The following is a 22,728-nucleotide window of genomic DNA, read 5'->3' as shown; positions in this document are numbered from 1 at the left end:
CAAAAGTGTTTTGAATATTGTTATTTGGCATATGAAAAGAAAAGAATTCAGTTATATCAAAGCAGTATTTTCCCCATCGCAAATAACTGTAAAAACTCGAGCATCAGTGGCGCTATTTAATTTCTGTAACAATGTGTTGATGCACAGTACAAGCTCTATTTGATTGTACACAGAAAAAACATGGAGCATTATCTCTATCTCCGAAGTACATGTACCATAGTTTTGTAAATTTTCTCAGCGATTGTCACACATTGCGAAAAGAATTATGAAGTTATAAGTTCTTGAAGTGCATTTCTGTTATGAAATGACGACATTGTAGTCATGATAAAAGGGGAAAAATTAGATGTGATTACTGCATGGTATGTTGTAACAAGATTTATAACAAGATTTAAGCCCTTTTTTTAACAGGGTAATGTTTTAAATGGGTTACCAATCTTTTGATGTTTCTTTACAGAGAGCTATTCAAAGGTTAAAAGAGATGCAAGCATGGCTAAGAGATCACAGTCAAGTCTGCAGCTACAGTTTGAGAGAGCTCAGGTGAGGATATCAACCTTGAAACACTTGTTCATTCACTTTTTATCCTTATTATTTCACAGTCATGTTTAGTTGAAGATTGATACTTGGATATTTTTTTTTCTGTGGATGTTGTGCTTTGGTGAAGAATGTTACTATACAGAGAGAATTTACACGTTTGTATGCATGAATAAACATGTAATTTGAACGCACAAACATGCAAACATACAAAGATGTGCATTGTAACACATACAAGCAGCAAACTTACACCGTATGCTAATTTGCACTATCACTGATCATTTCTCCTTCACTCAGTTTTCTTTATCAAAATATAAACAGTCTAAAACAAGTTAATGGCATAACCATTGAACTCATAACTGAATGTGCTGTGTAGTTTGTTACCACAATAATGGTGCTATCCAATTAAGCTGTGACCCTGATTGTTCAAATTTTTCCCTCTCATTTGAGAACAACTGAGGTTGAAAGAATTTTTTGTGCAAATTTCACAGATAGTGAGTAAAATGGATTGTAGTGGGCATTTAATTGTTATTATTATTATTTTTTTTTTTTGGGGGGGGGGGAGTGGGGGGAAGGGCGGGGGTTAGTGGGTATTTTCTGTTGGCATTTACTCTACCTGTATGCTGCAACTTCGCACAAGTCCTCCAACATAGCTTTTGCCATGACAAGGTCATGAAAGTCTGATTTCTTCCATGACCTTTTGGCCAATGCTGTCGTGCAGGCAAGGATATCCTCCCTGACAACCCTGTTGCTACGGCATGGTATCAAGCCGCCAAAGCAGAGACGGCAGCAATCATCTGCCTCCGAGAAAGAAGAGGAGTTCATGGACGATTCAGATTCATCTGCTGAAGAAGAAGAAGGTATTTAAAAAACTAATCTATTTTGAGTAACATCTGTAGCTATAAGTTTCTCATACTTTGTGATTTGGACTGATCCCAAGTTGTGTGTCTTGTCAGCGTGAATTTAATACCTGTTTTGCAGCATTGACAGGAAGAGATTGTTTTAAGCTTCATATGTGACACTTTCACATACAAGGGCTGTGTCCATGTGACCATACACCCACGTATGTACTCATAATTCATCCTAGCCAGCGTTATTTTCCTCTAGGTTATTTTCCTCTAGGTTTGCAGTCATTAGATCCTCAACAAGAACTTCATGTTGTTGCAGTTATCAGCATCATGATTAGTGCTGCCTCATGATGTTATATTCTTGTACTGCCCCTCTAGGAGACAGCAGAAAGTCAAGCAGGGTTAATGATAAAACCCCTGCTCCTCAGAGGAGGGCAAGAGTCACCCCAGCCGCCCCCCGGAGCCGTCCCTCAGCAGCTCCATCCTCCCCTCCATCTCCTCCTCCTCCTTCTCTTGGTCCGCAGCCCGTCCACCCATCGTCCTCGCCACCACAGCCGCCCGGCAACACCACACCGATGCAGAGGAAGCCCTGGCCGAAGATGAACCTGGAGTCTTTGGCTTGCCTCTCCCCACTCCCACCGTCTCCAGAAGATGTGAGTCTTTGGCAATATGAAGTGAGAGCCATCAGCAATAGATTGATGTAATTCTATTCCAAAAACTTGGTTGCTATGCAAAATATGATGCCTAGAAATTTCATTGGAAGGATAACTATGAGTTCAAACACAGAGCATAAATTTTCAAAACAAATTTAGTACACTACATTCAAAATGTAGCGGATCATATCCAAGAAACATGTTCTACTGAATCAGTTTGAGTAATTGGTGATGTATTTTTATGTGCAAAAGGCATTGTTACTGTATCTTTTTCTCTACATTCTTAAAATTAATGATAAGTTTTTCTGACACCTGCTGAAATATTGTCTGCTCTTTTCCCTCCCAGATCCCCAAAGACAATGCTGAGAGTTCTGCGGATGACGATGATGATGCCCTGACCGAAACAGCCGCCAAAATCGATGCTCGGCTTGCCAATAAGTGTCATGGGGCGCGAGAAGAGGCAAAGAGGACACCACCTCTGAGGGTATCGCCCCGGAGGAAAACTGGCCAACTTTCCAACACTCAGGTGGCAGAAAGCGTCGAACTCAAGGCATCTGCTGCAGATAGGGAGTCATACAGAGAGCTGAGATCCGGAAAGAAGCTTCCACAAAGAGAAGAATCCAGAATAGCACCCAGGGCGACTGTATCAAAGGCCTCAAAGAAGCTTGACCTGAGCCAAGGGGAGGATGTTCGCTTCCCCAGAAGGGGAAGGAAACCAGGCCGAGGGAGAAAGAGGGTTGTCAACGAGAGAGAGGGGAAGAGTGACAGTGACCTTGATATCAAGGATAAAAAGCCTCCTGTTTCTCACAGACTTCAGAGGCAACAAGTTCAAACCCTAACGTCATCGGAAGATGAGCCAGAGACAGAAAAACAGGAGGGCATGCGGGAAAGAGGTATCAAGAAGTTTGGCATGCAAACACGTGGTAGGGCCAAGGGACAAGCTGCAACCCAACAAACAGTTGCTGCCGCTGCTTGTAAAAGCACAATGTTTAATCTCGATGATGATCTAAATTTATCCAGTGATGGAGAATCAAGACATTCTGAGTACAATCCGAAAGACAGTGACAGCTTGGATGATAATGGCATTCGCAGAGGTAGGAGGCGCCATACAGACAAAAATCGGCTGCCACAACGGAAGTCAGTGATCAGTGAGAGTAGCGACAGTGAAGACGGTGACCGACAGAATTTCACGTCAAATCAATTTAAGGATGAATCTGTGACAGAAAGCAAACTATTTAATCCATCAACAGCAGCAAGGCACGATAGCATCAAAGAACAGGTCTTTACTGATGCTGAAGATGGTGCGAATGGAGTTGGGTCAGACAGAGTATCAGTAGAGGAGGTGTCTGACGGAACAATTGACACACATGAAAATGGAGGTGTGAGTTCGAGAAGGATGACTCGATTGCAGAAGCACTTGCAAGGAACCCCACCAAATCATAGCAAACATGAGAAACAGAGGAAAGGAAAGCTTTCTAATGGTGATGAAGCATCTAAATCCAAACATGTCCCATCTCATTCTACTGGTCATCATGGTGGAATTGCTTCGGATGCAAACAACTCTACAATGTCAGATGGCAAAGAAGCAGTTGAGGGCAAGACATTTCCACAGGAAGAATTACAGTCAAGTCCAAAGAGACTCACAAGGCAAGAGGCAAGGAAGTTACTGCGTTCTTTAAGTAGTCCACCTTTACAGACAAAAGCGCCATGTCCACTACGTGGAGAGCCGAAGATGATGCTTCTTCGAAGTTCATCAAGAGATGTACAAAATGAGGAATGCTCAAAGACTCCTAAAAGAACGGAACCAATGTCTACATCACCAGCACCCTGTCGTACCATTTCATTGCAAAATGACACCAAAAATGATAGACTGCCAAGGAATCTATCCTCGCCTGCTAGATTGACCAGATCGGCCTTGCGCAAGATGGGCTCTGTGAAGGACTCAAGTGCCCCACTTCATTTTCCAGCTCCAGGAGCTGAGCTTTCTTCAGTCTCTAAACAGGGTAGCGGTGATGACTGTAAAAGTTCTGAAAGATGCAGGAACGACTCTGCAGCTGACCCTTCTCAGAGGAAGAGGTTAGCATCTAGGAAGCGATCTCACAGCGAGTGCCACAGCTCTGGAGAGGATGAAAGTGACAAGCAGAGTGCTCCCAGTAAAGTGCAATCTGTACCTGCCGAAACTCCAGCAGAGGATGGACTGAAACAAGAACAAAATGAGAATGACACTTCGTCAAAGAGTGATGTGAAAGTGTTGATGCGATCAGAGACAGAGGAGTTTGTTGCATGCATGGATGATCAATATGATGTCCGGATTGAGCACACCACACAGGATGAAGGACACAAAGAAGAGGTAAAGCTGCCTCCTGCTAGCTTGAATGACAGTCCACATGTGAAGAAGAAGAAGAAGAAATCAAAGAAGAGAAAGACCAAAGCATCGTCTTGTAAGGCTGATGATGAGCTTGCTAAAAGAGCACTGAAAGGGGATCATCACACAGTCAACAACACGGATGCAGTTCCAGTTAATATAAATGTGCCCGGTACTAGTAGAGGTTCAGCCGCAGGACAGGTGTTAAGGGGTGGAGTTGCCATGGCAACTGCCTCACCTAGACTGGTGTCAGAATCAAGGATGAGACAATCTTCAACTGCCTCTCTGCCATCATCTGAAAGAGACAGCCCTGTCTCACCCATCCAGGAACCTTTCCAGAATTTTGCCTACACCAGACCTATTTCCCCAATGTCCCCTGAAAGACCAGTGGAGAGGGTGTCGCCGATCATGCCCTCGTTCTTCTTTGACATGCTCCCAGTGCCCAGGATGGTTTCCCCCCTGCCACCAAGTCCTCCACGCCTCTCAATGAATGAACCGATCTCAGATGATGGGGTTGGAGATGCTGACGTGCCTCAAGCGGTGGTAGAGGTTCTACCAGAAGAGCCAGCACAGCCAAGAATGATTTCACCTCTATTCCCAACTCCAGTGCCCTTTGCTGTGTCACCACTGCATGAAATACCAGTTCCTACTGCAATATCTCCAATCGCAGATGTTCAGCAACCACCACTAGGAGTTCAGGTAGCCCAAGCCATTGCGACGGGAAAGAGTCCCCAGCTACCCTCTCCCAGGAACTTTCACTCTGTCGCTCCATTGGATGCCATCACAGTGAGGCCCCAGCACAGCAGTCCAGGCCAGAGTCAGGAGAGGTGCACTGCCATGAGGAGTCTGAATGCAGCACTGGCTGGTGGGGACACTTCTCAGGATCCTCGCAGTAGCTTCTCCAAGAAGCTGATTGCCAGAAGGTCCAGTGCCGACGAGGCTTTGAAGAAGCCAGAGGATTCCAGTCAAAATCAAGAGCATTCGGAAAATCCAAAGAGGAATACAGGGTCTGATTGCCATGATCAAGCATCAAATCACAACATACTGCCTGTCAGGGCAGATAACAAAGAACAGTCACAGACTCAAGAATCCTCTGTCAAGCTGCCTGATGACAGGAACTCAAGTGCAGTCAGTGTTGTTCAGAAGGAGCATAAGCCTTCTGGTGACTCAGGGAGTGGTCATGTTGAGGAGACCCAACCACAAGTAAGTGTCTCTAAGGCTCAAAGTGACTTCAGCGAGCACTTGAGAAGGGTGAATGGCCACGAGGAGGTCACTGCCTTCAGCCGAGTCATCCCTCACCGTGATGAAATCAGGCCAGTTGGAGCAACGGGGAAGTTAGAAGGGATTACCTCTGACCTCACCAAGAGGGATGCCAGTTCTGCTGGTTCCCACCAAGAGGGCGGTCCAGCTGCAAGTACTGTGTCATCCCATGGAGAGGCCAACTGTGCAGGATTGAGTCAAAGTAAGCCAGAGACCACCGATGCCGAGACTGGGAAGAAGGAATGGGAAGCCGACAGTGGGAACCAGTCCAGGAGACCAGAGGGAGCCGCTCGCAAAGTGACAAAAATCGGTAGCCTCTGGGGTCAGATGGCTCGCTATGACAGGAATAAATTTGTGCGCAGCAAAAAGAGGTGGCAAGAAATGAAAGGAGAAGTGGTCCATCCAGATGACCCAGGAGTAAGTACATAGTATTTAAAGTAACAACACAGGTTAAAGGACAAGTTCACCTTCATAAACATGCCAATTGTAAGAATGCAGCAATATTAATAGGACACATCAGTGAAAGTTTGAGGAAAATCGGACAATCCATTCAAAGTTATGAATTTTAAAAGTTTCACTGCTACTATTGGTGGATGGGAAGACTAAGACAGCTTGTGATGTCACATGTGGAGAACAATAGTAAGAAAATATGTAATGAAAGAGCACTTGACTTGCCCCTTTCAGAAGGCAGAGTGAATAATATCCCTCACATGTGTCAGTGACAAGTCGAGGGAATGTGTATTTTATAAAAAATGATATTTTGTGATATTCTCTGTATATTTTCCTTATATTGTTCTATGCATGTGACATCATTAACTGTACTTGTCTTCTCATTCGACAGTGACTTTGCAGAAGCTTTAAGAAAATCATTAACTTTAATGGATTGTGTGATTTTCCTCAAAATTTTACTGATGTTTTTTCCTCACATTGCTGAATTCACGCAATCCACATGTATATGAAGGTGAATTTGTCCTTTAAAAGGTTTGAACCTTCATGTTTCATGTTAGTGATCCTTCTTTACCAAACTTTTCACAAGTTAGCCAAAGGCTCTGAGAAAGTTAAAGGTTAAATTAACTATTTTATTACCATTATTGTCGGTTACCAATTATGGAACTCGAGGATAATTCAATTTCTAGTTGATTACTGATCATGCAGTTTAGATTGGTCTATCACAAGCTTTGGGGCACACATGATACTATTTTCATTTTTTATCTCAATTGCTCCTCTTCTTTTTTTTTTTTTTTGTAGTCAAGGCCACCAACAGAAGATCTCCGTAGCCCAGAGTTTAAGGTTCCTGCTCAGCCAACTGCCCATGGCCAAGCTTTCGTCCAGGATCAGGTCCTAACTAGGGGCCAGGACCACCTCAGAACTAAGGAGCAGGCCCAGGAACCTATTACTGTAAGTGGAGACCCATGCCACACCCTGCCCATGGAAGCGGAAACACAAGACCAGTCCACCCTGCACAACCGTTCATTGGGGGGAGAAACGACCATTCAGGAAGACCATCAAAAGTCCTGCCTGACCAGCAATACCCCAGGCTCCACTTCAGCTGCTGACCAGGACCAGTCCCTTGCCTTGAATTCAGGACTGACCAGCGAAAAGGCCTTGATCGCACCACAGCTTCAGAACATTCTCAGTATGATAAAGAGCCACAAAGCCGAAGGCTCTGGAGTTTCCGTCTGTGAATGCATTCTAGAGGTGAGGAAGTCATATTATATAATGCTTATTACAAATCCTGTGGTGATTTACTTGTGAAAATGTTTGAGTTTTCCATTTCTTATTTGAATAATTATCTTGGACATAATCTGTTCATTATGATCGTGATTAAAAAACACAAATGTAATTATATCCACCAATCACAACCCAGTTCCTACAGGATAACAGCATGGACCTGTTCTCAGCGATCTACTCTAAGTGCCAGCTGAAGAGTATGACTATTTCCATGATTGTCACGCCAGAAGAGAACAAGATAGCCCGGCAGCTGGCCGAGTGGACACGCCTAAACTCCAGTGTGAGTAGCTTCCAGTGGGCCTCTTTGGGTGTGCAGGATTTTCCTTGTGAAACAGTGTGTTGAGAGGAACTCATTTTGGAGAGGAACGTTGAGCAAGGAGGGAATAGGATGTCAAGATATCCTATGATTCTTGTGACTTTCTCAGTTTATTGTGACTCTATTTAGTTTAGTGAGCTATTTAGTTTATTGATGTATGTAGGTATGCTGAGTTGATGTGTGGTATGCTTGTAATGAGAGATTTACAAGTGAAAATTGTAACTGCGGCGTAAGGCAATTACCTCTTGACTTGTATCCACAAAGTATCTGACCAGAGAGTGTACCAAAATACTTAGTCCATGTTTTTGCCAAGTTCCAACTATTTGCCAATCCACTCTATCTACAAGTCTTGTATTTTCCGGTAAATTTGTCAATTTGGTAAATTGCAGTTATGGAATCACAAGCTGGTACCTAATACTAACTTCTAATCATCTATTGTGTTGATGTTTGCCATGACAGAGTTTCAGGTTTAACCCTAAAAAGACTGGGCTATTTTGGTAGCTCGAAAGACTGGGGGGGCCTAAAGGGCCCCTTCTTAAAATCTCAGCTGTGGATTGCGCGATCGCCGTGGAAATTTGCACAATGGTAGTGTACGATGTGATCTACAAGATCGTATATTTAATTTTTCCGAAATAGTCTTCTTTTATTTTATTTTGATTAATTATGCTAATTTATGCGAGAAATCAGACTCTTTGATCTAAATCAGTAAATAAAGCTCCAGAAGTGCTCATTTTTGGTCTAATTATTCTTTGTGGCATTCTTCGCAAATGTACTTGAAAAGAAATTAGGTATCAAAATTAATTTCTTATTTATTTTATTGTTTTATGAATGTCTTATGTATTTCTTTGTTTTTTCGACCTTTTGTTTTTGCTGTTTTTTTAAACAAAATTTATGGCAGACACTTTTTGAAGCAAAATACTACTAAAACAAATTAATTTTAGCCATTGAGAGTAAAAATACGCATATTTATATGAACCATGTGAAAAAACTCAATTTGCGTTGACTTTGTACACAAAATCACATTTTTGAGCCATTTTCGGTCTCACGTGCATGTACAAAAAGTTATGTAACTTCAGAACCGTACCCCCGGGCGTCACAAATTTGGCGTCAAAATGTGCGGGAAACTCGAAAGAGAAAAGTCATAGAGCATCGCGGAGAGAGCATTGCATGTTGCAGAGTAATCGCGCGAAATGTCGAGGGGGGGGGCCTTTTAGGCCCCCCCCCCCCAGTCTTTTTAGGGTTAAAGGATTGTAATGGCTGTATATAGGTGGATGATATTTTTTTTAGTGTACACAAATGCATTGTCATCAAAATTGTGCCATGATACAGCCCAATAGACACTATAACATGGAGCAGTTTCAGCATAGTTTTAGGTTTATTATGTGACATGCTTGACCTTCAATTGCAATTGTAATTTTGGCATCCTGTTGTGTTCATCCTGCAGAGGTGTTTGATCCAGCATATCTTGGGTGAGCTTGGCCGGAGGATTGCTGTGGAGGGACTCGCATCTAAGACCACAAAACTGACCCAATCAAGACTGTTTGCGGCCATCTGCAGAGAATCAGGTAAAAAAAAAAAAAGATTGGACGCTGTTTGATTCGACTAACTGATGAGGTACCTGAGTACATGGGGCAGAAAGGCCTTGGAAGTAATCAGAATTGCTGCCTTTCCGGCAAAGGAGAGGAGGAAACAGAGTGCTACTTGTGCAAACATGGATTCCTTTTCTTGGTAGTTGCAGCATCTATGGCCAGTAGTGTGTATTACAAATTGCTCACGTGAGAACCCACCTCAGCAGGTGACCTCTGTACCTACTCATGTGTCGCATTGACAGGAGAATCCAAATGAATAATATACAAGAATGTAGTCCAGTCTGTATACCAAGATTACTTCTTGAAGAATTGACATGTAACCATTGTCAAAATGGTTATGTGTAACTTTTAAGGTATCTGAAAGACTGTACTGATTAATAAGCGTCCCATTTCACATTTTTGTCTTTCTGTATGATCTTTATTCTGTGCATGCGCGGTCAGGCTGGCTTGCGAGAGGGCGGATCCTTTGCTATGACATCATCCGTGAGGGTATTCCCCACCTACTGGATCTCCTCCTGGCCATGGCTGCTGTCTGGCCAACTTTGATGCGAAGAAAGGTGGGAGATCTGTTTTGACTACTTTGTGTGTCTGTTTGTTTGTCTAACCCATTGAGGACAAGTCCCGAGTATACTCGGGCAGGTGTCCATGGGAAATGCATGTTGTAGCAAAGTCAGTCCGTCCTCAACGGGTTAAAGAAGTGAATACCAGATACAGGCGTCTCCCATTATAAATAAGTCCTTAGGATCGGCAGATTTTTTTTTTCCATTGATATTGACATTTTGTAAAAGCTGAACAGTAAAGTATATAAATGATAATTTTTGGGTTTGAATTTTTACTTCGTTGTAATGAGAATTTTGTTATAACTGTGTTCATTTCATTATAATGGGAGTGCACTGTTTTGTGGCCATTGGGTCATTCAGGGGATTATGATTTGTACACGTATGTATTGTACACATTGCACGGGGCACTAATTTTTTTTCTTTTCTGACATCAATCTGTGGTCCTCGTCTCTATGCTAGGTTTACCCCTCCTCACTGGGTCGGGGTCAGTTTTGCATTCCAAGCAGGAATGTGTGTTAATGCAGAAGTAGGTCTCCCTGCAGAAGATTTTAATACTCAGTTTGACATTTGATCAGTGCTGTAGACAATTGGGTAAAGGATTTTATATGTGCCCTTGGCATTCATATGTGCCAGTTCCTGCCACACACACGCACACACACACACACACAAAAAAAATATATATATATAATGTATCTTTATAAATATGTATCTGGTCTATATTTTCAAATATACACAAATGTCATTCTTTGAGACTTACGATGACACATTCTATTTGACTTGGGTGTGTTTGTTTGTTTGTTTGTATTCATTTTGGAAACTGTAACATCGTCATTATTGCAACAGTCATCATCTTTTTTTAGAGGTACCATCCTTGATAGCACAATGAATGTTTTACCTATTGCAGTTTACACTCTCTGTGTACATCTCCATCCTTAGCATCATTCTTACAATCATTTCACACATTGTCATTGTGCTGTGGGTAGCATGAAGGAGACTGATATCACTTTTTGCCTCTCTGACCAAACAGGATGGAGCTGCGCATCCTGTGACTGCCACGATGGAGGCAGTGATCATGCACCAGCTCCATGATGCTACATCAAGCAGAGACAGACATGAGCAGTACACTGCTGAGAAGGTGAGACTTACCGCAACATCTTAAATCTCTCACTGCTGATGGTTGCCTAGTCATATTCAAATCCAGTTGCATTTCTGAAGGATGTTGCTAGGAGGGTCAGTTAGGACTGTTTTGTAACTGATATTTGGCCAGATTGTGAGAAGGAATGCTGGCATAAATGCACAATGTCCGATTAATCGGATGCAGTCTATTGTGGGCAAATGTGAAGTGTACTCCAAGCACTGAAAGTTGATCTCATTCTTTCATAAAGCAAACTAAATATTCCAAATGAATTTAAACAACTACAGTACACATGACATGGCAAGCTTGTGTGCGGTTAGTTAATTACTTCTGTCAGTCATCGTACTTACCTGCTGAGATTGCAAGAAAAATTCAGGTAGATGCAACATTTTCCATCAGCATGGCATGGATTGTCATATGATATCACTGTTCATGCATGTATTTGATATTCACGATTACATCAAATTATTTGCAGTATCACAAGATAGAAAAAATCAATTATTTTGTAAGTGTCACCAAACTGTCACAAATATGATAATGAGAGGAATTAGCATGGAAGGTGCTTTCATTGCATAGAAATCTGTTGGAAATACAGCAGTGACAGAAAAACTCTCAGTCAATCCTATTCAATTTTTCTACAAAACCCAAAGACTGTGACTTACATGTAATGTGATGATTTCTGTAGTTTTAACCCTTTGTGTGCTTTGAGTGCAAATTGGCACAGAATACACCATACGTACATGAATGTCCGAAGTCCCTGACAAAGTAATGGTCGATGCAGTACATCATAAGTAAATACATTGTTGTACCCTAAGAAATCACAGATTTGAGGACTATGGATGAGCACCAGTGATTAAATGTCTGTTGTATCTCTCAGAGCAGTGGTTAAAACTCTCAAAAATAGTGTTACTTGAGAAAAGAATATATGCCTTCTGCTCTCTAGAGTACTACGTACCATTTTTGCATTTCAAATCAATTATCAAAGTATCTTCGAAGGAATTGTACTCTTTACACAGTTGTTTATTTTTCTGTTTTGTTTTGTTTTGTTTTTTTTAATTCTCATTAATCATGAAGTTTTGCATTGTCTTGTTTTCATTGTGATGTGGTACAAAGATGTCCAATTGCTTCTCCCATCTGTGTAAATGGCGCCCCCTACTGTCAGAGGAGTGGCAACAGTCTCACATCATGTGGCTGATTGGCCTGATACGAGACAAGAGTTCCAGCATCAAACACAGTAAGTCACCAGAGAGCACACTTCTTTCTCATTCTATTTCTGGATATTTTGAAGAGACAGTTGCATGTGTTCATAACCACCATATAAAGCAAGGTTTTATAGTATAATTTCAACCAGTATACCATAGAGAGAGAAACAGACAGACACATATTATTATTATTATTATTATTATTATTTATTCGGCATTTGCAAAACAATACAAGTGATAACAGAGAAACAGAATAAACAAACAAAACACAAGAAAACAAAGTGTCAGGCTTTCCCTGTTGAGCTTCCCGAAGGAGCCGGGTTGGAAAAAAGCAATCAAAATCACTATGACCCTTGGGCCTCTCCAACCAACTTAAGGAAGCACATCAGGGAGTTGTTGAACATAAAAGAAAAGAAATAATACAATTTGAATTAAGTGTGTACACCAGATGGATTTTTTTCTTCATACAAGCTAAAAATATCATTGTGGCAAATGGGTATTCATTCCACCCCCCCCCCCCCCCCCCGTAAAAAAGAGAAAAAAAAATCCAGTATACAAAAAAGTATTATCAGAGTACATCTCAACAACAGCAAATATCCCCTCTAACTGCACTACAGTGTATGAAGCCAGCAAGTATCATCAACATACCCCAAACCATCTTCGATACACAGTAAATACAAAAATAATTTCAAAACTTGCAGCATGCAACAATGCAGCATGAGACAAACCCAGAGATGAACAGGAAGTGAAGGCAGGAAGGGAACTTTTCAAACATGGTTTTGTTCAGAAACAAGCAGGGATGCTCTGTCTCACCAGATTAAAATTTTCTGTGATGTTGCATTGAAATCGTGTGCCTGATACAAAAGAAAATTATTCATGGAAGAAAAACAAACTTCTAAGCATTTTCACCCCAGCTAATGAGTGGCTTAAAACTAGAGTGCACACTGTGTGGCATTTTTGCGTGTACAGGTGACGATGGGCCCAGGCTAAGTCCACGGTGCTATGAGGCTGTCATGTCGCTGGAACTGGTGGCGTCCTGTCTGGGCTGGGAGTGGACCAACAACTGGCTGATCAGAGAGCAGCTCTGGCCCATCCTAAAGGACTGGAGTCGAACTCTCAAGGAGAGAGGAGAGGCCAGCCATGAGACCGGGGCGGGGCTGGAGGCGGGGCCGGAGGCGGGGCCGGAGGCGGGGCAGGGCGAGACAGACCACGCCACCGTCACAGCCTGTGCAGTGATGAAGACCATTGGTGAGTGGTGTTGGCTTGTCATTTATGCCTTTTTTGCATACTTTTGGCCTGTATCACACTCTTCCTTTATGACTTCCTGTGTATGTCTTGATGTGCTGATATCATGGCTGTACTCATTTTTAAAATTCTTCAGGTGATGATTTGACTTTTGGCATGAATGCAATGCTGCTCTGATTCTTTGCTCAAATTCTTAAAGGCATAATTTACCATTTGCAGATGAAACAAAAACCTATTTTTGGTGCTTTGAAATAGTTCTAAAATGTGAGTTAGGGATAGAAACAACCAATGTAAAATTTTAATCAGTATAGTTTGTGTTAAGTGTTGTTGAATACACAAAATGTGAACAGTAGTTATGATAAAAATATTTCTAAACTGAACCATCTACAGTTATGGTTTATTGAGAAAAATGGTAATATCTCCTTATATTTAAGGCTTTATTACAAAATGTTTACATGGTATAATGTTTTGTGATACAACAGGCCTACACATATGCATCAAATGTGATATCTCGAACATTTTTAAATCACTGCTCCCAATGGTAAACATTAAATCCAGCAATGGCTGATCTAATATGACCTATCTTGTGTTTGAACTTGTCAACACATTTGTCCCACTGTCACAGTGTAACAGTAAGTTTACAAGGAAGCTGTTACTTGTCTCAAGGGTGCTGTTCACACACCATAAGCAAGCAAAGTAAATTAAGAAGCCAAGTCCAAATTCCCCTCTACCGAACTATAAACTTTGAACTGCTTTGCTATTCTGAGGTGTGATACTCTATAATACTTCCTTATTCTCTGTCATCCAGTTTTCAAGCAGTGTGTGTCCATCCTTGTCCCTCTTTTTGCTAAAAACCTCTGACCTGATAAAACCTTTTTTTTTTCTAGTAGCAAAAGCATTGTTTGCTGTCTGCCCCTACGACCTTTCATTCCTTTTTTAAAGTAATCACTTCTACTTTGTACATGCTTACCAAAGCTCTTTCTCTGTCCCTGCCTTTCTTTGTTTCTTCTCTTTCCTAAAAGCCCATTTGCCTCTATATTTGTGCCCACTTTGAACTTCTGGAATTCCAAGGAACGGCCAAACTTGTCCAGAAAGATCTTCCAAATAAGGTGGAAAAAGAAACCCTTTATAGATAGGTCGTCTGTCTAAACTCTGATCTGTTACAGAAGTATTACAGAATTATACAGAAGTACCTCCCCCTTAAAGGCAGTCTATATGAATTTGCCTGCTGTAAAAGCGGGTTGGACTCTACCACACAACCAGCGTAAACATTCTGGTGTGCGCCTTTTTGTTCTGGCAAGATTAACAAGACTGTGGTCAAGATGTCATATGCTGTTCTCTCCTCTTTCATTTTCTCACAGGAAATGTGTCGCAGATTGGCCTGGTTTCCAGTCCCGCTTCAGTGCAAACTCTGATGAAGATCCTAATTGGTGTATTGCAGCAGCCATCTGAGAGTAGTAAGTAAACAAATTGTTATTTTTTTTTAATAGAAAATGCTAATTATCTGTGAGAATACTTTGTATGTAAATACATAATTTGACATAGGTTCATTAATATCCATTTACTTTTTGTATTCTTATTGTTAATTTTGTTTGTATCACTCTCATTCTTACTAGGCACTTAGAGATTGTATATGGTCATTAATGATTTAAAGTGGGAGCACTCTCATCACCTAATATGGTCTGTGGGGATATGAACATGTTAATTGAAGATAGCCTCTTGTATGTGAACAATGTTCAAACACAAGGCTGTGCTATTAGTTTCCCATCAGTGCGAGATACTGTAACACCAGAAACATTTGTGGCATGAAAATTTCACGGATGAGATTTGTTGAACACATACTTGAGGTCTATGTAAAACACAGTAAACCTGAATGCGCACTACTAAACACAATCATGTAGTGCAGCAGTAGTACAAGTCAACTGAATTGTATCTTGTTTAGCATTGCACTGGCATTCAAATACAGTTTGTATACAAATACTTTTGCATGCATTTTACTTTTGCAAATCTTTGCTCCTTGTGAAATTTGTGAAAGTTTCATGCACTAAAAAATTTCTGATTTTACAATACCCTTCTATGCACTTTGGTCAAGAGATGAACTGTTGATGAAATTTCTTGCTTAAGGATGCACATATTTGTATTTCTTTTCCTTTATTTCTATTTCCCCTCTCAGTCCCCTGGCCTATGCAGTTTTTCACAGCCCAAGCCATTTGTGATTTGTCACCCTGCAACTTGGCTGTTGCCTCAGAGGCACTCGCTGCTTGGAGCGTTCGCCCGCTGTGCACCATCCCCGGACCGCTCGCGGGACGCATCGCGCAACTTGGAAAGGAGGAAGGGAAATCAGCCCGGGCAGACGAAGTAGGTGCATCCTCTCAAAGTTGAGAAGCGGGAAAAGTGTTGATGACAATGATCTTGGCACAACTCACTGGTGAACGTGCAGCATAGACTGTGGCCTCACGCTCACACTGAGGCATTACCATCTTTGTCTCCTAGAATTTAAGTTTTGTTTTTTCCTCATGGAGGGTTACAGCGACCTTTATCTCCATCTCGAATTTCTCTTTCCCTGATGATAAGATGTGGAATGTTTCTACCGCGCTGGATTTACCCGCCAAGCATACTGGTAATTGTTTTTTGAGGGTAAGAAGTGCGTCACTTTCATACTCTTTGCAGATTTTGGGCTGAGAAAAGGAAAGAAATATGCATTAGGTTTGACAAAGAATTAGAAACTGTGTGAAATACTTAAAATACCAAAGCCAAAGTGCGCTGCGTGTAAAGATAGCTGTTTGCTTTCCCTCACTGTCTGACTTACTACAGGGTATCACTCACTACTTTGAATGAGTGTTTGTTTTATAGCAGTGGTCATTATTCTTGGTCTAAACTGTTTCCCTGCTTGCTTTCTAACATTAATTCGGACAGTCATGAATTGGATCCTCTTACCAAGTTTACAAAATATATTCTTATTGTAGCGAAAGTACAATGGATAGATAAGAATCAAGTATTTAAAACAAACAGAAACACTAAATACAACATTCTTATGGTGTAACAACAGACTCAAATACCATGAGGGATAAATGTAGGATATTTCTAACTTGTTTAACAATATGACTCGAGTTTTGCAGGAGGAAATACATTCAGATTTCTAATTTCTACAAGTTTTAATCAATCTACTAGAAAAGATTTTGTGGCACATGATGTGTACTGTTCTGTAGATTTGTTCTCATGTCTCGTACCAATGACTATGAGTGGTACCTTAGAATTTGGTTCCAGGAGCAAGACTGAATATGAAATAGTATGTTCAAAGTAGTGGTGCATTTTGTGCTTGGTGCTAGTTCTTATCTACGCAGTATTTACCAGTTAGCTAGTCGCTAAAAGTGTAAAAGCTCATCATGCGGTAAATCCTGCATATATTTTGTCTCAGCATACTCCTGAAATACCTGAACAGTATTGTAATAAATGCAATTCACACAGGCCATGAATTTTGCCATGTTGTATAAACATTTCTGCTTCAGGTATTTTATACAGAAGCAAAGTAGTGTGTAGTTTTGAAGTATGCGAATGATATTTTCCATTTGTATTTTTTCAAATGTATACAGGGAAGTTGTGTATGGAATATCATTGTCAATTTATATCAAGATGGATGTTTCATTTAATCCCGATTGTGGGCAAAAAAGGTAGAAATGGAATCACACACCCTTTTTGAAAAATTTTATGAATCAGAGGTTAAAGAAAAAAAAGTAGATATCACCATTATCTTGTACGATTAGACTGACTTTAGTTTAGATGTCTTACATGCATCCACAAGGTTACATATTACCTTAGACATGATATTTACTTGATGTTAATGTTGGAACAGAAAATGATGTTGTAAATTCACATGGAATTACACTTACTTGACTGAGTAGATAATCATGCAAATTGAAGGTATAGACCATAGCTGTATGGTTACAAAAAGTAGACTTCCATGTTGCTTTCTCAGTTGTAAGAGACACATCTGTAGCCAGTGAATGCGCTCAAGCATTAGGTACACTGTACAAAAAGGATTGAAATGCATACCGTCGGTAGCCATTCAAAAGCACAATATTGAATCCCAACATGAAGTCTGTGTGAGGCACATACTCGGTTTACACGGTGTGCTTCACTCTTTAATACGATCATGCAGTTTTCTTTAAAACTTTGAAAGTCTCTCACCAAGCCTTTAATGAAAGAGTTCATTTCACCAGCTATTCGCCCCAGGCACTTCAACAGCTGGCAGGATAAGTCGTCTAAATATTTGCTGGTTGACAAGGAGAGGGCGGGGGAACTGTTGCGGCTGAGTAGATATCATTGATTGTCAATTTTCATGGTTATGATGTTTTTAGAGATTGTGAAGTATATACACACATTTGGTTTTTGAAAAAAATTAATGTGATGAATCATGCTCTATTAACATTTCATTATATTTTTTTGTCATAGTGGCAGAAACATATTGTTATTTTCTAGTGTAATTCAGTGTTTACTAGTGTTGTTTTAACTTCACTTTGTATCCTACCAAAGATGCAAAGTCGGACATAAAAGAAGCTTTTGATTGATTGGTGCTCAGCTTCATGTGAAGGAAACATTCACCTTACAGATTGTAACATATAATGTAAATAGAAATTATACAAGAGCAGCTCTGGAAATTAATTGATTTCTATATTTTTTTATAAAGCAAATTTAAAAGGGAAGTACATGTATGTGCACTTACGTGTAGTGCCAGGTGGGTGTCTATATGAAAAATGAGGGAGCTATGAATATCACTGATTCATTGTCAAGATTGTTGTTTGCCTAAAGGTGTAGCTGTTTTTTTTTTTTTAAACCTTATATGCCAATGTATACTGTATACACCATATTAGCAAGTGCTATTTTTCATGAATTAGAATTTCGAACAATTTTGCAAGTGGCTAAGTTTGAGATAGTGGAGTACAGCAGTAGATGGACATACAAATGTATGTACCCCTGCATGTTGCATTCTTGTTGGGATCAGAATGAAAATATTTTTTGCGTGTTGTAAAATTCACAAAAATAAAAACTCTGCAAAATATATGGAGCATACAGTATGTAGCAACATGCATAAAGTGGGATTTCCTTTGTCAGCAAACAGTCGGATGTGGAAAATTGACACAAGTTGTGATGTGTTCAGAGACTTGGTGTTGATGTAGAATGAAAAATTTACCAAAAAGAAAACTATGGGAAGTCATTTGGTACAGTGATTAGAAACTAACCTCAGCCTTTTGATTACCTTGAGGTTTGCATGTACAAAAATGTATACGCCATATCTGTATTTCAAGGTATTGATTTCATCTACATCAAAATACATGTGTCGTAACTTAAGAAACTACTCTTTTTACAGTTTTTCTACTGTGCAATCACAGTGTTCCATGTGAAAATGGTGACATCTACTGTTTCTCTCTTAATCATCATACAACGTGTATATGTGTTCATTAGAATCAGTGATTGTCCAGAAAGGAAATGCAGATAAACCCACAGTTTCGTGATTTATTGATTACTCAAAAACATGGAAAAGGGGAGAAAGAGGGAATTTTCAACCACAAGAGATATGCATATCAAAATTTCATTATTTATATCATTGTTGTGTGGTTTTGAAAAAAATAAGTCATTACATTGTGAAGGAAGGTGTTTACTTTTAGCGCATCATTTTTTTAAGATAATCTTTGAAGTCAGATCAGTAAGTTTCAGGAATGTCAGATGAGACTGCCTTCGTCTCTGCATGGGAAGTACAAGAATATCATTAAAGGGATGGTATTGTATTGGTGGAGGTGAGGATTGGGCTTTTAACTTAATGCGAGATACCAAGAAAGCACTTATGACATAATACAAAGCATACCATTCTATAAAGAGGAATTCAAGGTTTATTGGATGAAAATCAGTTTTGGAATGTCTGAGACATCCAAGAACAAAGTAAAAAAAAAAAAAGAATGATCGTAATAAAAGGTGGGTTTCACCTTTTATTGGGATTGCTTAGTTTTGGATAGCTCAGCCATTTCACAAGCAATTTTCGTCAAATAAACATTGAATCCCTGTTGGAATTACATGCTCTTTCATATTTCATTTGACGTTTCTCATTATCTAAAAAAAAAAAAAATGTTAAAAACCTGAAGTTAGGTCTCAACCAAAACTATACAATCCCTTTGCAAAAGCTTTCTTCTCTCATAGTACAAAGATATCTCCCTTTCAAAGTCAGCTTTAGACAAATAGCCACCATGGTTGATTCTTCCTCATCAAGACACATTTACTGTAAATGCGGGCATTTTCACAGAACATTGATTTTTGTGCATCTCAGGCTACTTTTGGCCAGCATGAATTCTATGGCCTGCAAAAATATCTTCACAATTTTCTTTGCACATTTTGAACGGGTTGAGTCGTTGGCTTCATCAATGATGCTGCCCTGGTACGAATGTGTGTGTGTGTGTGTGTGTGTGTGTGTGTGTGCATGTGCCGTAGTAGTATTCATTTGAGCGCTTGTGTGTATGCAGTAGTTTCTGTGCAAGCTGTACATTTGAATAAACCAGGCAGCTCATCAATTTTCATGCAGGGAAATGTTCAATCAAATTCTGTCTTTTCTGTAAATTTGATGAAAAAATATGATACAAGTAAAAAGCAATTTGCGCAGCGTGAATTCAAGAACATAGAAATGTTTTTGAGCGGCTTGGTGTAAAGAATTACATGTAATAGTGCAAAAATACTTAGGTTGTACAGTACTTGATACATTCAACTCTGCACAAGTCGAATCCAATTGTGCTGGACAGTAAACTCTGACTAGGGTTGTACGGATTCACTTGCCCACTTGCCCTGGGAAACTGAAACTCACTGTTGGGTATGTGACATGAAAGGGCACCTGCCTATTAAATGTGTTGGACACTTGCCCAAATACCCATTTGGGCAAGTGAGAAAAACTTTGTTTCTGTTTTGGTGATACCCTGTTCTGACATAGGCAATTTTATTGACTCCATGTTATGAAATACCCTGCTCTAACATATGCAATGTTTGACTTACATTTGTAGTGATGTAATGAACACAAGCATTTCATATTTTGTCTTGAATACTGCATCAACTTTGGCCCCATTTGGCATATTTATACAGTGTGGGACTTGGACTCATGCACAGGCTACTGAATTTCATCACTTTGGCCTATCACTTGACCTTTGAACTCTTGAGTATGACGCCCCTTCCCACAATGCTTTGCGAATGAAGTGTGTCACGCAGAAGGCTTGTCTTGGAAGATTGGCAGGTCAGAACGCAAATTGTGCACAGGATGAGGCATTCTGCACTGCCTGCAGAAGTGGCGGCATATTCTGGACATGTGCCCAATTCAAATTTTGGCCTTCTGTTTCCAACACATATATATTTGTATTCAAGAAGCGTGCAGTCTAGACCCCAGATAAACAGTTACCATTGTAGTCCCGTATATACTATGTTGGGTTAGCACTGGGTTAATGTGGTGTAATTACTCAGTTTTTTCAATGGATACCTATCAGATGCCCTTGCGTCAGCAATTTTCAGTTTTATTCTAATCAATAGTGAAGGCATGCAATTCTGTCTTAGATTTATGTCTTGTCATGTTGGGAAGGATCATGTCTTTTATGTGTTAACAAGGACATTCCAGAGTGTACCCTGCACCTCCTATGCAAAAAAAAAAAAAAGTAAATAAAAAATAAAGAAGAAGAAGAAGAAGAGGAAAATGCCATTGTAGAGCAATGAAATAGCATTATGTTGCAATTTCTTTTCCTTCTGCGTGTACACCGTGCTTTCAATTTGTACATTGTCTTCTCCTTTCTACAGCAGAATTTTCTTGCAATAGAAGAGCTATTGCTGTTCCAAACCAGTCAATTTACCAGAAGAAAAACAGTTAAAATGAGAAATATCTACTACTTTAATCATGGAATATTTTGTAGCAAAAGCTTTTTGGACACTTTTTTTTTTTTTAAATACTAAACTCATGCAAGACAAAAATAAAAAGGTGCACATGATTGTGCTCTTTGTGTTGCACACTTTTTTTTAATGAAAGTATTACCAGAAGTACAATGTCAGCAGTCTACAAAATTAAAAACGTGCCAAATACAACTTCATTTGTGCACAGAGAACCACTTTCAGAATGAGAATTTCTGCTTGAATACATTATTTTCCATTATAACTTGGCAAAGAGTAGTCAGAAGCTTTTTAAGTGTTTCGCTATCAGACAGTTTTTATTGAATTTGGATTTCAAGAAAAAAATATTTCAAATATAATTGTACACCATATGCAGGCCTTTTTTTTATTTCCTGTTAGTATTAAAGTGTAATCACTTATGTATTATTTCATTTTGTTTGGACTTACATGTCATCATGTAAGAAAATGCATGATATTCAGTGTAATGTAGTCTTTTGATTAAGTAAAACAAGTGTTGTTTGCTTGTTTCAATCCGAGAATGCCGATTAGCTTTTAAAAATATGATTTTTTTTTAGTAAACCTGTACCAAAGGTTTATGCCATTAGTAATTGCAATATGCCAGGTGCAGATGTTTGCATCTCTGCTCAAAATTGATTAAAGGGCAAGTCCACCTTCATAATATTATACATGTGGATTGAGTGAATGCAGCAATCTTTAGTAGAACACATCAGTGAAAGTTGGGGGAAATCGGACAATCCGTTCAAACGTTATGAAGTTTTAAAGTATCTGCATAGTCACTGCTGGATGAGAAGACTACTACAGTGTACGATGTCACATGCGTACAACGATATAAGAAAATATAAAAAGAATTTCACAAAAATTTTACCTTTTGAAAAAAGTGCACATTTCCTCAACTCGTCACTGACGTATGTTAAGGGTAATATTATTCCCCCTTACCTTCTGAAAGAGCAAAGTCAAGTGTTCTTTTATTATGCGAGAAAGTGAAAATATCTTGAATTTTCTTTATATTTTCTTCATATCATTGTACACATGTGACATCACAAGCTGTAGTAGTCTTCTCATCCAGCAGTGACTAAGCAGAAACTTCAGAAATTCATAACTTTTAAACAGATTGTCCGATTTTCCTCAAACTCTTGCTGATGTGTTCTATTAATATTGCTGCATTCACTCAATCCACATGTCTATGAAGGTGAACTTGTCCTTTAAAAACATTTTGATTTGGCAGGGTTTTTTTTAGTTTAGATTTGATGATTTTTTTTTTAATATAATTACAAGAGCAGTATGATCCAAACTAAAACTTGTGTACAGTTAAGTGTAAAACTACAAGTTGTAAGGATCGCGCAAGCTGTCATGATTTACTTACTGTA

At 39.7% G+C, this 22,728-nt stretch overlaps 1 protein-coding gene across 1 annotated transcript in view; it reads left to right on the top strand.

Annotated features, from left to right (window-relative positions):
• LOC140244938 (uncharacterized) overlaps nucleotides 1–15,817 on the top strand; it is a 28,675-nt gene extending 12,858 nt beyond the window's left edge. The window contains exons 9-21 of the mRNA XM_072324546.1: nucleotides 455–537; nucleotides 1,253–1,391; nucleotides 1,758–2,032; nucleotides 2,379–6,074; nucleotides 6,906–7,355; nucleotides 7,525–7,668; nucleotides 9,149–9,269; nucleotides 9,735–9,850; nucleotides 10,881–10,988; nucleotides 12,102–12,222; nucleotides 13,160–13,438; nucleotides 14,797–14,892; nucleotides 15,609–15,817. Of these exons, the coding sequence (XP_072180647.1) occupies nucleotides 455–537; nucleotides 1,253–1,391; nucleotides 1,758–2,032; nucleotides 2,379–6,074; nucleotides 6,906–7,355; nucleotides 7,525–7,668; nucleotides 9,149–9,269; nucleotides 9,735–9,850; nucleotides 10,881–10,988; nucleotides 12,102–12,222; nucleotides 13,160–13,438; nucleotides 14,797–14,892; nucleotides 15,609–15,817 (5,837 nt within the window). The remainder of the gene's footprint in view (nucleotides 1–454; nucleotides 538–1,252; nucleotides 1,392–1,757; nucleotides 2,033–2,378; nucleotides 6,075–6,905; nucleotides 7,356–7,524; nucleotides 7,669–9,148; nucleotides 9,270–9,734; nucleotides 9,851–10,880; nucleotides 10,989–12,101; nucleotides 12,223–13,159; nucleotides 13,439–14,796; nucleotides 14,893–15,608) is intronic.
• The last annotated feature ends 6,911 nt before the right edge of the window (nucleotides 15,818–22,728 follow it).

This window comes from Diadema setosum, chromosome 21, assembly GCF_964275005.1.
Source record: "Diadema setosum chromosome 21, eeDiaSeto1, whole genome shotgun sequence".
Classification (NCBI taxonomy): domain Eukaryota; kingdom Metazoa; phylum Echinodermata; class Echinoidea; order Diadematoida; family Diadematidae; genus Diadema; species Diadema setosum.
This window is presented reverse-complemented; position numbering and strand designations above follow the sequence as displayed.